At 49.7% G+C, this 16,513-nt stretch overlaps 1 protein-coding gene across 1 annotated transcript in view; it reads right to left on the minus strand.

The window, feature by feature from the left end:
- Positions 1-10,264: 10,264 nt before the first annotated feature.
- The window catches only part of WNT7A (Wnt family member 7A), a 57,957-nt gene continuing 51,708 nt past the window's right edge, over positions 10,265-16,513 (minus strand). The window contains exon 4 of the mRNA XM_050781749.1: positions 10,265-11,349. Coding sequence (XP_050637706.1) covers positions 10,870-11,349 — 480 coding nt within the window. The 3' untranslated portion in view covers positions 10,265-10,869. The remainder of the gene's footprint in view (positions 11,350-16,513) is intronic.

Consider the following 16,513-nt stretch of genomic DNA (forward strand, 5'->3'; position numbering starts at 1 on the left):
GGCTGACAGTAGCGCCTACCCCGCAGTGTTACTGTGAGGATTACAGGAGTGCATATGTGCAAAATGGTTGGGGTAAGGCCTGGCACGCCTTAGCATGCAATCAAGGATGAAGGGGTGGAGGTCCAGGGAGGCTGAGCGGCAGTGTGTGAGCTCTGACCCTGTGCTCCTGGCCACTCAGCTGCCCTGTCTGGACTCCAGTCCTGCTCTCTCCTGAGGACACTGCCAGAATCCCTGCCACCTGTGCCCTCCGTGCCCTTGGTTGGTGCTCAACCATGTTAACTGAACATCCTTTCAGAGATCAAAGGAAAAAATGAAATAGCAGAGAGAGGCCCAGGCTGGCGGGAAGAGGATGTTACGCAAGGAAGTAATTACATATTAAGTGAAAAAGTCCACCCGAGTGCTCAATGATTCTCCACCCGCATCTCTGATGGATGTGTAGCCCTGGCTGCCTTCCAAGGGCAATAACTATGTCAGAGTGTCTGCCACGTGAACTCTACTGCTGTTCAGGTATGCCAGCCTGCAGGTGGGGACCAGCAGAAGATGTCCTTATGGAGAGAAAGGCCCACCTGGCACCTAATTAAATGCTAAAGGACACAGCCTGGCAGCTGAGCCTCAGTTTCCTCAGCTGTAAAATGGGTGTCACTATTTTATAGATGGGGAAACCCTGGGACCTGCAGATGTTCCAGATCCTGTTGTCAAGTGGAATCTCTGCAGCCCAGTCCTCCTGGAGAGCACTTGTGCCCAGAGAGGGTCAGAACCGGGTTGCAGAGCCCACAGCTCTCCTTGGTTGCCCAGGGTGGGAGGCAGAAGGAAGACAGAGGTCACTTCTGGGGGATGGCAGAGGGGAAGGAAGTGGGGTATGCAGATTCCACAGCTCTAGGGACAACTTCTCAAAGCAGACCTCACTGGCTATGGCGGGGGGGAGGGGGGCTGAATTTGGGGGAATGTGTTGCCAGAAGGAAAAGTGCCCATAATCACCACAGCATCTCAGCTGCCCACCCTGCCCCCATCTCCGCCCTAGAGAGAGGGACTAGAATGCTTCCCTCTGCAGCTCAGAGAGGTAGGGGCACTGGCTGCAGGGTGCACAGCTGGAAACAGCTGGGCAGTCCTACCTGGACCAGAAGTCTAGGAGGCAGGGGCCTGCCTATCTTATTCAGCATCCAGAGCAGCCTGGCACAGTTAAGGTTGCCAGATTTAGCAAATGAAAATATAGGACACCAGTGAAAATGAGAAGTTCAGATGAAATTCAAGTGAATGATTTTTAGTATAGGTATGTCCTGTGTAATATTTGGAACATATTTGTACTATATTTTGTTGTCGTTGCTTATCAGAAATTCTAATATAACTGGGCACTCCTAGGTACAGGGAGAGACAAGAGGTGGTGGGGTTTGGGGTGGGGTGGGCAGGGATGGCCTCACTTCAGATTGCCTCGGTTTGAGTCCTAACTCTGCCACTTCCAAGTCCATGACCTCATCAAGTTGCCAGAAACTCAGCCTTGGTTTCTTCCTCTATCTTGTTTTAAAATAATACATTTAATGGTATTTATTTATTTATTTATTTTCAATAGGTTTTTGGGGAACAGATGGTGTTTGATTACATGAATAAGTTCTTTAGGGCTGATTTCTGAGATTTTGGTGCACCCATCACCCGAGCAGTGTACACTGTACCCAATGTGCAGTCTTTTATCCTTCACCCCACTCCCACCTTTTCCCCTGAGCCCCCAGATTCCATCATTCTTATGCCTTTGTGTCCTCATAGCTTAACTCCCACTTATTAATGAGAACATACAATGTTTGGTTTTCCATTCCTGAGTTTCTCCAATTCCATCCAGGTTGCTGCAAATGCCATTATTTCATTCCTTTTTATGGCTGAGTAATATTCCATGGGGGTGTGTGTGTGTGTGTGTGTGTGTGTGTGTGTTTGTGTGTGTGTGTGTATTACTTATATCTCATATATATATGTATATTACATTTTCTTTATCCATTCAGTGATTGCTGGGCATTTGGGCTGGTTCCATATTTTTGCACTTGTGGACTGTGCTGCTATACACATGTGTGTGCCGGTATCTTAACAGCACCTACTTTAGCCGGGCGCGGTGGCTCACGCCTGTAATCCCAGTGCTTTGGGAGGCCGAGGCGGGCGGATCACAAGGTCAGGAGATCGAGACCACGGTGAAACCCCGTCTCTACTAAAAATACAAAAAAAAATTAGCCGGGCGCGGTTGTGGGGCGCCTGTAGTCCCAGCTACTCGGGAGGCTGAGGCAGGAGAATGGCGTGAACCCGGGAGGCGGAGCTTGCAGTGAGCTGAGATCGCGCCACTGCACTCCAGTCTGGGCGACAGAGCAAGACTCCGTCTCAAAAAAAAAAAAAAAAAAAAAAGCACCTACTTTGTAGGGCTGGATTCCATGCGGTAACTCTTCTGACACCCTCAGTACAGGGCCTGATGCACGGTGAAGACCGAGGATGTGCTCCTTATTTTTATCATTTACTAAATCTGGATGAGCAGGGGAACTATAATGACTTGCTGGCAGTGTATCTAAGGCAGCAGTTCTCAAGCTGTTGGATCTCAGGACCCTTTAACATTTAGAAAAATTAGAGCGAGCCTTGAGCTGCTGTGCGTGGGTCTGTCGTATCTATCCATATTTACAATAGTAGAAATTAAAGTTGTGAAAAAATTATGTATTAGTTCATTTGAAAATGTTAATGAACCTATTTTGTTTACATAAATAATACATTTTTAATGAAAAATAGCTCTATGTTTTAAAACCAATAACAGAACATGAAAGTGAGAAGTGACCTCGTTTTACATTTTTGCAAATCTCTTCACTGCCTGGCTTAACAGAAGTCAGCTGGACTCTCACATCCGCTGTTGCCTTCATTCTGCTACAATATCACAGCACGTGTAGCCCTGGGAAACTCCACTGCACACCTGTGAGAGCACGAGTATGACAAGGCAAATATCTTCCTATTGCTATGAAGATAGTTTTGGCCTTTTGCTCTCCTGATCCTCTGAGAGACATCTTAGGACCTCACTTTGAGAATCACTGTCTAAGGTCTATTTCAGGCAGGGGCCTCTCCAGCCCCTGATGCCCACCTGGCACCTGCTGGGCCCGGGGCTGAGTCCAGGCTTGCAGACTCTAGTGGTGGCGGCGTGGTTAGTTGATGGTGTGCATTTACAGCTGCTCTGTGATCCAGTAGCACTGGGGAGGCATGCATGGGACTTCCCTGCACTTTACAGTGAGGATGCTCGGGCTCAGAGGGTGGAAGGACCAAGAGTGGGGGCTGTGCAGGGGGCATGCTGCTCTGCGTGAGGCAGGAGGGAGCCTCAGAGGGTGCTGTCTTGGGCCTCAGAGGTTGTCTGTCTTCATGCTTAAGTACCTCTTACCTGATATGGCCTCCTAGGGGAGGTGGCATTGGGTGTCTCTCCAGCCTACACATCCCCAAGTCCACCCCATCACCCTGCACCCAACACACCCTCACCTGCCTGCCTATCAGCTCCCGCAATCCACACACTGGGGCCTGTGGCCAGGGAGGTGCGGGGACTGCAGGTGAATGATGAAGGTCAAGCTACGGGCCCCTGGGTGAGACAGATTTGCCCGGGGCCTCCCTGAGCCCTGGTCTGTGGCCTGGTCTGGACGGGTGTGCATTATGTGCATGTGACTTGTACCCCTGGGGGTGGCCCGTGTGTGTCTCTGAAGCCTCTTATGCGGTCTGTCAGAGCTTTGTCCCTCCTTTTGTGAGCGTCTGCTCACTCCTGGGGCTGTGTGGCTCCTTCTGGGTCTCTTACTCGGTGACTCTGTGTGTGTGTGTGTGTGTGTGTGTGTGTGTACGCGCGCGCGCGTTGCACATGCGTGGTGTGACACTCTCTCGGGTCAGGGCAGCTTGCCATCTCGGGGGCTAAGCTGGGGAGTGGCTGCAGAGCTCTCCCTTTGTCTCCAGCACATTCTTCTGGGGCCAGAAGCGTTGTTGTGGCAACAGGTGGCTGCCCTGTCAATGGGGCAGATGTGCCTGTGACCACGTCGAGGGGACTTGATCTGTGTCCACTCCCCCACTGGCCCCTGGGCAAGCAGGCAGCCCTCAGGACAGACCCTCCGCTTGTCCTCCAGCTTCTCCACTCAGACGCCCGCCCAAGCCCACCGCCACTGAGCCTGGGCCCAGGCAGGGGGCCTGGCGAGTCTGGGAACAGGCTCCGATCTCATTCTTTCTCATTCAACAAATATTTATTAACCCCAACTGTGTGCTGGCACTGGGAACCCAGCAGCCACAAAGACAGACAAAGTCCTGCTCTCATGAAACTTAATGACCATATTAATACGCAAAGCTCACACTTCCACACCCTCATGGCATGCCAGGCACTATGTTTAGCAACTTACATATATTAACTCATTTAATCACTGTGATAATCCCATTACTCTTCCCATTTTACTAATGATGAAGAACAGGCACAGAGATGTTAAGTTACTTGTCCCAAACCACACAGCCAGTAAATAGAGCCAGGAGTGAATCCAGGGCATCTGGCTCCAGGGTCCAGGCTCTTCATCGCTATACTGTAAAGCCTCTAACAAAGGAGAAGTATCATTTCAGATAGTGGTAAGAGCCACAAAGAAACAAAAATAGTAGATGAGGGGTAGCTGGGAGCCAGGTTGGTTGTGAGTATATCCTGAAGTGTTGGCATTTGACAAGAGCCCTATTCACAAGAAAGAGCCAGCCATGTGATGACCAGAGGGAACAGCATGTGCACAGGCCTAGAGGCAGGGTGGAAGCTGGCTTGTTAGAGGAACAGAAGGAGGAGGGATAGGCTGGATCCTGGATAGAAAGGGGCTCTGTGCTGTACCAAATGAATTCCCGGATCCCACGGCCGTGTATTTCTTGCCTGTAGATTTCCTGACTAGCAGATTGACTTTCCTCCAGGTGGCCAGTTAGGGACCCAGAGCCCTTCCTTCTGTGGCTTCACAGCTGGTACCCCATGGCCCACATGGGTAAGGAGTGTTGGGGGTGTTGATGGGCCAGGAAATGGAGTGCATTGCCTCTACTCCATCAACCAGAACCCAGTCACATGGCCCAGAACAAGAGGAGCTGGGAGTGGCAAAAAGCCAGCCAGACTCAGCCCCATAGATGGCTGCTGGCTGTGCAGAGAGAGAGCGCTCAGATTTGGGGATAGTTTGAGGTTGAATCAATGGGGCTTGTTGATGGATGGAATAGAAGAAGACAAGACCCATGACTGTCTCCAGGACTGCACAACCGGCAGGGTGAGCAGCTGAGACTCGAGGGGTCCACACAGCAGAGTGCCTGTGTCACCACCACAGCATCAGTGCTAAGGAGCTCTCCTTCTGTCCCGTGGTTGAATTCTGGGAAATCATTCCCCTCCCTGTCCCCACACCCTTTGCTATGTAGCTGGGCAGGTCCTGCTGGTAAGAGTTGGCATCTGCTTCCCTACACCTTGAATCTGGGCTGGCCTGGACTTGCTTTTGCCAGCGGGACATGGAGAACGAATGTAGTGATGGTACTGAGCTAAGGCCTCAAGAAGCCTTGCAGCATCTGCTCCCACTTTTGGAGTGCTTCCCCCTGATGGAAACCAGCTTGGGCCAGCCTGTTGGAGGATGAGACCATGTGGAAGAGGCTCTGGTTGTCCTAGCAGAAGCCACCCTACAGCAGCCTATAGACAGCTGACCCTAAAATATGTGGAAGATTCTGCTAAGCTCAGCAGCGCCACCTACTTGACCCACAGCTGACCATAGCTGTGTGAGAGAGCCCAGTTGAGACCAGAAGTTCCCAGTGCACCCATGGACTCATGAGCAAAGATCAATGCATATTGTTTGGAGGCAGGGAGTTTGGGGGTAGTTTGTTATTCAACCATAGCTCACTGACACAATTCCCCAAGCAGGAAAGGAGCCTGGTCATCGAGCCTGGGACATGGGTTCCAGTCCTGTGCCTATCAGTGAATTTTCACGTGGGTGGGTCGTGTAGCAGGCTCTGGAGCACCGTCAGGGAGTGTAGTTCAGATTCTAGCAGGCCAGGAAGAGAATGTGGGCAAGGGCTGCATGTGGGTGACCCTGGGTCTCATCCTCCCTGCAGCAGCACGAACAGACTCTTCAGAGGAGTCTTCAGAGGAGTTTGTCAGGTGGGGGAAAGAAAGGTGAGTGCTCTGGGCAGAGGAGACAGCAAAGGACAAGATGCACAGAGAAATGGGACCACAGTAATTCTGTGCTGGAGATAAATAGGGTATGGTGATGAAAGAGAGGGCATGAGAACTGCTAGAACCTCATCTGGCAGAGTGCTTATCTCCTAAGTGGCACCATTGCTACTGCTGTGCAAAAGGCTGCCAGCATGGCAGGTGCAAGGTCACTGTGGGATAAGGAACTTGGACTTTACCTACAGGACAATGGGGAGCCATGGCTGGTGACAGGTGTGGTGTGAGTTGGTCTGGCCAGAGCTTGGAGGCTGGCTTGATGGGGTATGAGTGGAAGCAGGGAGACCTGGAGGAGGCCTTGACATTCTTTCAGATTCTCACCTGAAAGAGACAATGGTGGCCAAAGAAGGTGATGGGCAGTGAGAAAACTCATGAGATGCCCCAGGGAGAAACTGCCAGAGCTTGGTAGCCTGTTGAATGTGCCTGGTGATGGGGAGGAAGTTGACGATAGCAGTCTGCATCTGGCATGGACAGCCTGTGTGGTCCACAGCCTGAACCTTTTATCTCTATCTTCCTCAAGCCTCTATTTGAAGTGGTAGAAGGTTCAGGTGATGATGGCTCAGATGATGTGGGACAGCCCAAACTATAGCCTTCCTACCCTTGAGTCTGGGTGGTGGGGCCTTGAAGAGGTAATTTCTTTTCCCTGAGACTGGTTGTCATCTGTGAAGCAGGAGCAAGAGGCTTCCTAGGGTCTCAGGAAACATGTCTTAGACTTGCCTTGAAGTGTGCAGGGGACAGCCCCACCTCAGGTGGGAAAAGCCTCCCCAGGACTGTCCTGACCTCAGGTGGGAAAAGCTTCCCCAGGACTGTCCTGACCTCAGGTGGAAAAGCCTCCCCAGTACTGTCCTGACCTTGGGTGGGAAAAGCCTCCTCATAAATGTCCTGCCCTTGAGTGGAAAAGCCTCCTCAGGACTGTCCTGACCTCGGGTGGAAAGGACTCCCCAGGACTGTCCTGACCTCAGGTGGGAAAAGCCTCCCCAGGACTGTCCTGACCTTGGGTCGGAAAAGCCTCCCCAGGAATGTCCTGCCCTTGAGTGGAAAAGCCTCCCCAGGACTGTTCTGACCTTGGATGGGAAAAGCCTCCACAGGTCTGTTCTGACCCAGGTCTTGCTGACAGATTCCCTTGCCAGTTGGCAGGGCACTCTCTGCAGAGAGGTTCAGGCACTGGCTCATCTCCTCAGGGCCTTTGGGAAAGTCCAGTTCCTGCTTCATGAAGCCCTGAGATAGTTTTAAACTCAAGTCCAGAGGCTGTGTGTGTGTGTGTGTGTGTGTGTGTGTGTGTGTGTAGGAACTTTACCCCCTTAACCCCTTCCCTCAAATTATTTTGCTGCCTCTATTGGTGCACTATGTTGGTGCCTCCCAGGGAGGCACACGTCCTGAACTTGGTTTTCTTTCTGCCAAATTTGCTGTGTGGCCTTGAGTAAAGCCCTGGCCCTCTCTGGGCCTCAGTTTCTCCAGTTCTAAAACAAGAGATGGGTCCAAGTCAGAGACTGTACGCTGGTGGCGTGAAGGCCAAGTTCAGCCCACAGTCATGTTTTTGTCATGGTGTTCGTCATGGTGTTTGTCAACGTACTGAAAAAGTGGGATATTTTACTTAAAAACCTGGATGTTTGTCCTTTCTTGAAAAATCAGAGGATCTGACCATGAAGAGGCCCACATTCCCATGTGGCAAAATTGCCCTTGTGTTGAGCAGCTTACTTTCTGAGACTTGGTTCCTGCTAAGACCCCTAGTGTCTGGGTTCTCATCACTATAGTCCTGGGCTTTCTGGTGTTTTTGGTTCAGCCTCTAATGATTTTGGCCTTTGCAATGTCAGTTTAGTTGAAAAGCCACTTTAGGAATAGACCAAAGGGGCTGGTGGATACCTCTGCCCAATGCAGAACCAAATATTTATTACCATAAGCCATGTTTGAAGAATCCCGTAGTTGCAGAGAGAATAGTGATAATAATTAATAATAATATTTAGCATTCATCCATTGCTTTGCAACTCAAAGTGCCATACAGTCATTACTGGGAGGGTCCTCACAACAGCCCTGTGAGGTAGGTGTTATTATTCTGATTTCACAGGTGGAGAAACTGGGGCTCAGAGCACAGCTGAGCAGGGCACCAGAGAGAGGGCAGGCCCGAGTTGGGAACCCACGGTGAGGGAGGACACAGGGATGACTCTTCTGAGATTGTGTTTACATGACTATCACTGAACACTCATGTGGGGGAGCTGGTCAGAATCTCCCCATTCCCAGGTGCCAAGGAGGCCAGAAGCAGAAGGGTTGCAGGGTTGGGAAGCCATCCTGCTCATGGCAGATCTGGTAGGTTTTCCAAAGCAAAGATAAAATGTGACCTGCAGACTCCCAAGAAACTCCTCAGCTCCCTATCCATAGGTGTACCTACCTCATCCACCCACCCACTTTCCCATCTATTCATCCATTCATCCACTCACTTATCTATCCATCCACCCATCTGTTTATCCCTTCATCTATCCATCTACCCATCCATCCATTTATCCATCCACCCACCCCACCTACTTATCCATCCACACACCCACCCGTTCACCTACCTACTCACACATTCATCCATCCCTCCATCCATTCACTCCATGGACCCTTCACATGCCCACTCCTCCAGACACCCAAGTTAAGGAAAAATGGAAAAAAAAATGTCCAAGAGAAGAAACCATGCAACCAACCAGTCACTTTTATTTGCCCATGCTGTGATCCAGGCTCAGTGTGGACATTGAGGAGTCAGACACAGCCTCGATACTGAGGGGCTCCCAGTAGGTGGGGCCACGGGGCTATGCTGTGGTCTCAGAGGTTTCTGGTTTTCACCCATGGGTGTGGGTACAGAGTTCAGAGGTGCCATCTCTTGGTGGTTCAACACAATCACACACAATCTCTGCTGTCTGCCTCACACCACCAGCCCTCACATGCAAGCAGAGACCCTGGGGAGCAGCAGATGCAAAGGCACGCAGCTCCATGCCTGAGACCTGATTTCCCAGGCACATGGAGAGAAACAGATACTTGGGTAGCACGGAAACACACAGACACATACACACACGAGTACGGCGGAGGCACTGCAAGATGCAAAGTCACGTGACTACCCCCAAGTCCCTAAGGAGCTACAGTAAACACACATACTGGAAATGCAAATGGACGCATCTTAGAACACCCCCAGCCTGCTGGAGGACAGTTTTCTAGGCTGAGGCTCTGGGTGTAGCTGGACCCAAAGCAAAGTGGCCTCCCCCGAACCTCTCCCTGCTGCTTGGCCTTGGGAGCAGGATATCCAGGAAGCTCCGCTGGGCCTGGCTGCTCATCGGCCCCTCACCCCACCTGCTCTGGGTCCCCTCATCTGAGGACTGCATCTCACCTTCCAGAACACACAGGCAATGGCTAGTGTCTTGGTGAGGTGTGGGGCTCCCTGAACTGGCCTCTGCTGCATAATGATGGTGAAGTCCCTGTGAGGGGCACAATGACTACCCACCACAGTAACTCATTTCGAGGCTACCACCCAGTGGCCCTGCTTGAAAGGCCTGAACTTAACAGGCTGAGGCTGGGGATTTGCTTTCTTTCCCAGCTAACATGGATGAGATGACGCCTCAACCCCAGGCATCCAGGGCATCTTGTGCCCACTTGGCAAATAGAACTCAAGAATCCAGCTGTGTAAGGGGCCTCGTGGGGCCTGACCCCACAACCAGGCATCGCCCCTCCTTACCCCAAAGTGAGTACCAGAATTAAGAAGAAGCATAGGCTGTGGAATGATACAGCAGACTCGATATAAATAAAATATTCATATAAAAATAGTCTCTTACAAAATATTCTCTCTTATCCGGTGGCTCACTTTCTGAAAGATGGAAACTGCTGGGAATTTATTATTATTTTTCCTCTCTCTATGTATTCCAAACTGGATTTTTCTAATGGTGAAGTTTGAACTAGGGAGGGCAAAAGGATGGGAAACATACTCTGGAAAAAACATCTCCAAATCTGGACCAGCTTAAATTTCTGGATAAGTAGCAGCAAAGAGCAAAAAAAAAAAAAAAAAAAAAAAAAAAAATATATATATATATATATATATATAAATGTGTGTGTGTATATATCTATATATGTATAAAGGATATCTGCTCTTGTACTTAAACATCTAGTGCTGCAAGGGGGGTACTTGCAAAATCAACTAGTAGAAATATCTGCATTAAGAATAGTTATGTATACTTCTACATGGCTCCTTGTCCTAGCAACAAAATCATCCCGCTAGGAAAGCAAGCAGTTCACTTTGATTGCAGAAAACGGATCCCGACGAGGTGGAAGAATTCTTTTTAATTAAATAAATTAATATTATTTTATCAGAATAAATTGTTAAATATTGCTATGATGAGGCCCAGGGGTCCAGAGTTCCTGCTGCAAAAGGCTTCGCTCTAGCCGCGGAGGGACCTGGGCTGTGTCTGGGGGAGGGTGGAGCAGCATTGGGTGTGGAACAGAATAGTCGAGGGTTCTGAGAGATTTTTTTTTTCCCCCACAGATGCCTGCAGGAAACCCAGGAAAAGTACCCTCCTCAGCAGAAAAGACAAGCTCAGCATTCCTGCGGTTCCCTGTGAAGATCCAGGCAGTGACCTGCCAGGGAGCCCGCAGCTTGGAAACGGTCCGGTCCTCCCAGCAATCTGACTTGCAGTGGGAGGGTGGTGTGCACACAGGGCTCACTTGCACGTGTACATCTCCGTGCGCTCGCTGCACGTGTTGCACTTGACATAGCAGCACCAGTGGAACTTACAGTTGCACTGCCACACGCGGGCGTACTGGTGGGTGTTGTAGCCACGCCCACAGCACATGAGGTCACAGCCGCTGGCCTGGGGGGCCGTCTTGTTGCAGGCGCGGCCCTGGGTGCCCACACTGCCGGTCACCGGGTCCTCCTCGCAGTAGTTGGGTGACTTCTCGATGTACACCAGGTCCGTGTCCATGGGCTTGCGGTATGACAGTGGCTTCTTGATCTTCAGGAAGGTGGGCCTCTTGTTGCGGCTGGCACGCACAGGCTCCACGTGAACGGCCTCGTTGTACTTGTCCTTGAGCACGTAGCCCAGCTCCCGAAACTGTGGCAGTGTGGTCCAGCACGTCTTGGTGGTGCACGAGCCTGACACGCCGTGGCACTTACATTCCAGCTTCATGTTCTCCTCCAGGATCTGCAGGGGAGGGCGGGGAAGAGCACAGCACAGGTCACTGCATGCCAAGGCCAAATGCAGCCCCCAGATCCCCCTACCCCTGCCCCACCTATCTGGGTCTGGCTTTAGTTTTTTCTTTCTGGTGTAGGAAACTCAGACCTGGATTCCAGACCCTCTCACTCCAGCCTTTGTGCTGTGCAAGCCACTTCAGCCCTCTGTGCAGTAGTTTCCCCATGTGTAGAATGGGGATAACGATAGTGCCTAATTATACCCATACAATGAAATACTACACAGCAAGGAGAAAGAATGAATTGCTCACACATGCACAAAGAGTGGATCTTTAAGAGGTAATGTTGGCCGGGTGCGGTGGCTCACGCCTGTAATCCCAGCACTTTGGGAGGCCGAGGCGGGTGGATCATGAGGTCAGGGGATCGAGATCATCCTGGCTAACACAGTGAAACCCGGTCTCTACTAAAAAAAAAAAAAATACAAAAAATTAGCCAAGCATGGTGGCGGGAGCCTGTAGTCCCAGTTACTCAGGAGGCTGAGGCAGGAGAATGGTGTGAACCTGGGAGGCGAAGCTTGCAGTGAGTCGAGATCACACCACTGCACTCCAGCCTGGGCGACAGAGCGAGACTCCGTCTAAAAAAAAAAAAAAAAAAAAAAAAAGGTAATGTTGAGTGGAAGAAGTTGGACACCAAAGAGGACATACTTTATGATTCCATTTATATGAAGTTCAAGAATTGAATAGCGGATGCTTTTCATTTAAACTTTATTCACCTACAAAGACAGTGGACTAGAGTTGGGCCATGAGCCATATTTTGCTTACCTTTGTTTTAGAATAGCCCAGCAACAGGAGAAGGCAACATTTTACCCAGCACCCAGAGTACAGCATATTCAGATGATTTTCAGGGTACTTTAAAAAATTGTTTTTATTTCTTTCTCTCACTTTTCTTCCTTCCTTCCTCCCTCCACCCCTTTCTTCCTTTTTCAACTATAAAGAAATATCTTGGGACTAAAGCTTCTCTTCCTTCCTCCTCCATCCTAAGACACGAATTGAGCTCCTGCTGTGTACCAGGCATGGAGATGGAGATTTCCCGGTGGGCACAGTTGCTGGGTCACCGTGTGTGAGCATTTTTATTATCCTTCATTCAGATTGTCAAATTGCTTTTGCCTGTTATGTCATGAAAGAATGACTGGAGGAAGGGGTAAGTGGGTGGACATTTATTAACCCCCTGCACACACACTGGGCCCATGCTTTTATGTATGGCATCTTATTAATTCTGTGAAGCCAGTATGATTGACTACTTTTTACAGAAAAAAAACCTCGAGGTTCAACTAAGTCTCAGAGCTGGTCTGTGAGACATTCTGAGGCAAGGGGCTTGGAGCTGAGGGGTGAACTGAGTGTCTGCTGGCCACTTAGTTCCCATGTGACGCTTCTTCTCCGGGTCTCAGTTTCCTTAACTCTAACATATAGTGAAGACAATTCCATCTTTTCTGAGAAAATTAGGGTGCTGGAACGGAATCAGACATGCAAAAAACACTCACTAGTCTTGCCTCTGGCCCTGAGCCTGTTCAGGATGCTGGGGATACCCAGGTGACAAGATTAAGTTCCTGTCTCTGAGGATTGGGTTCATGTTCAGGGTCTTCCTGGCCCTAAGAGCTCTGCTTCCAGGAGAGGTGACCAGTGTTTGGTCAATAGAACCACCAGGGAGGGAGTGCTATCACATTTCAACCTCAGTATCTGCAATCAAATAAGCCAGTGATCCCTCCATCCAGAGTGTTCAGGAACAGGACTGGCTGGTTGAAGGCTCTGGTTCTAGAACACCTGGCATCACAGAGCGCCTCCTGTAGGCAGCACTCTCCCGGGACCCCCCCCCCACACAGCCCATGTTGGATGAGCAGCCCGTTCAAATGCAGGCTACGTCCCACAAATCTGTGTCCCCAAAACAACACAGACATCCCTTTTGATTGTCAGTGAGGGGATAGTTCCTAGGTCTCCAGCCTGCCTTTCTGCCTTGGCTTAAGAAGTAGGAGAAAGAGCAAAGGCTTGGAGGTGTGATGACACAATTGGGGGCAGAGTTAGGCAGGTGTTTCTGATGCACTCAGGCCCAGTTGAGCTGGAGGCTTTGACATAGAGATACCTGGGGGATGCTCAAAATGGATTCTGACAATACTGAGTGTTGGCGGGCATATGGAGCACCTGGAGCACTCAGGCACTGCTGGAGGCATGCAAAGGTGGTACATGTATGTTAGAAACCTGTTTTCCAGTATCTAGTAAGGCTGAGGATACACATGCCTATGACTCAGACCTTCAATTTCCAAGACACATACCCTAGAGAATCACTGTGTGTGCAAAGGAAACAGGTTCAAGAATGTCCACACAGCAATGTTCATAATCGCTCTGACCTGGGCACCATCCAGATGTGGATAAGCCACAGCATGTGCATTTCAATGGAACACAATAAGGCAATGACAATGAACAGCTCTAGCAAGCCACACTGACAGGGACTAACTCAGAAACACAGTGTGGAGGGACAGAAGCAAGCCAGAAATGATTTCCACAGAGTGATTTCATTTGGATCAAGGTCAAAGGCAGACAAAAGTGGACTGTATTGTTTAGAAGCCCATCCACCAATATCAAGACAAGGTTATTCCCAGGGCGGGGAGGGGCTGTGGTTGGCCAGGGGCACCCAGCGGTCTTCTGGGGGTCCTGGCAATATTCTGCTCCTTGATATGGGTTATGGTTACATGGATCATGTTTTGTAACTATTCTTTTAAGTGAACAGGGATGCTCTGTGTACCTTTTTCACATAAGCAATATCTCAATTTATAAAAATGCAATGGATACAATCAATGGCCAACAAGCACATGAGAAGATGTTTAGTAGCACTGGTCCCCAAGAAAAGGCAAATCAAAACCACAACGACATGCTCCTTTACACTCACTAGGAGGCTAAGACAATAACAAGTGTCGGCGAGGGTGTGGAGCCATCAGAACCCTCCTGCACTGCTGGCGGGCATCGGAAATGAGGCAGACACTCTGGAAAACAGTCTGGCAGCTCCTCAGAATGTTAGACACAGAATGTGTGACTCAACAATTCCACCCCTAGGTGTATGCCCAAGAGAAATGAAAACATGTCCACAATAAAATGAGTACATGATTGCTCATAGCAGTAGTATTCATAACAGCTAAAAAGTGAGAGGAATAACTCCCTTAACTATTAACAGATAAGCAAAATGAGGTATACAATGGAATGTTATTCAGCCATAAAAAGGAATGAAGTACTGACACATGCTACAATGTGGATGAGCCTTGAAAACATTATATGCTAAGTGAAAGTAGCCAGATGCAAAAGGCCACATATCATGTGATTCCATTTACATGCAATGCCTAGAATAGGCAGATCCATAATGACACATGGGAGATTAGTGGTTGCAGAGAAGAAGGGAAATGGGGAGTGGCAGCTAATGGGTACAGATTTCTTTATGAGGTGATGAAAATAATGTAAAATTGATTGTGCTGATGGTTGCACATATCTGCAAATATATATTAAAAACCATTGAATTGCTTACTTTAAGTGGTGACACTGTATGGCATGTGAATTATACCTCAGAAAAGTGGTTTTCTTTAAAAAGGCGACGGGAAGACCCTGGAAGGTTTTCATGGGAAGGCAATACCAAGGCTTTCCTGTATTTCCACATCTGTGATACTGGGGGCTACTACCATGGTAGGCCCTAAGCAATGGCCCTAGTGCAGAAAGCGGCTCCTGTGTCCTGGATGGGGGGGTCGCTGCTCCTCCTGCCCCTCTTGGACCCCTGAATGTGGCCTCCCTGTTCCTCTGAGGCCATTGATGGCCTGATGCCATGGTGGCATTGAATGGGCCCTGATCAGGTGGCATCCAGCCCGCTAGCCTTGCATACTCTGCATTTTGAGAGCTGCAGTGACTGCATTATGTCCACATTAAGCCAGGCATAATCACAGCTGCCTGGACAGGGCTGGCCACCAGACAGGCACCCAGCCCTCTCTCTGAGGCAGGGGACAACAGCAGAGGAAGTGTGTGAGGGACAAAGCTGCACTCTTTGCACCCTACTGCTTGAGGCCAGGCTTCTGAGCTGCCTGAGGAGACTTCTGAGCTCCCTTCCCCACTTGAAGAGCCTGGGCTCTGTGCTTCAGTGTCAGGAGGTCTGAGGGCTTTCAGGCTCAGGCTCTAAGATGACACGGCTCCATGCAGCTTCCCAGTGACTGGCATACAGCAGGTGTGCAGAAAACGCCTGAAGGTAATTCACCAAGGGGGTGCATTCAAATCACTCCACAAGCAGTATGCCCCAGGCCTGAGCAATTGTCAGTTGAATGTTCAGGGTCCCACAGGCTCTGCTAGGCTAGCCAGGTATCAACCCTCCATTGCTGGATATAGGTGAAGTCGAGAGGATTCCAGGTAAAGCCATGGCAAAGGTGGGGGACAATCGAGGGGCTTGGAGCAGCTGGCAGAATGTCAGTATTTTATATTGGTGGCTGCACCATTGGGTTAAAGGTTAAAGACCAGCTGCATGAAACTGCTAGAGTTTGCCATTTTGCCATCTTGTGATGCTGAGATTTCACAATACATGTGAAAAATAAATAAGGAAGTAAATCTGTGAATCTGGTGTCTGTCCTCAGTAGGCCCTTCCAGGTGGTTTGACCAGTGGAAGGCACTGGCAGGAAATCAGAGGGCAGGAGAAAAGTTCTGGGAGTTATTTCCCCTGCTTGCTCCCTGCTGGGCCCTTCAGGATGTCTGCACACCCCTATCACAGGTCACAGCTCTTGCTGGGAAGTCCTCTCTCTACAGCCCCAGGATTCTAGCAGTTCAGCCTCCCCTGTCTTTGGGCCTAAGGAGTAACCGCTCCCCAGTGTAGCCAGCCCCAGGGTGCTGCACCAACTCTTTGGGTTACTTTACTTTTGTCCTCTTTTGTTAGCAAACTCTTTCTTTTTTAAAACAGCTTTACTGCAGTACAATTCACATACCATACAATTCACCTATCAAAAGTGTACAATTCAGCAGTTTTTAGTATATTCAGAGTTGTACAATTATCATTACAATCAAATTCTGGAACATTTTAGTCACCCCCCAAAAGAAATCCCATACCCATTGCAGTCATTCCCCATTTCCCCTTTTCCCAGTCCCAGGCAGCCACTAATCTACCTG

The sequence above is a fragment of the Macaca thibetana genome, chromosome 2, assembly GCF_024542745.1.
Source record: "Macaca thibetana thibetana isolate TM-01 chromosome 2, ASM2454274v1, whole genome shotgun sequence".
NCBI lineage: Eukaryota > Metazoa > Chordata > Mammalia > Primates > Cercopithecidae > Macaca > Macaca thibetana.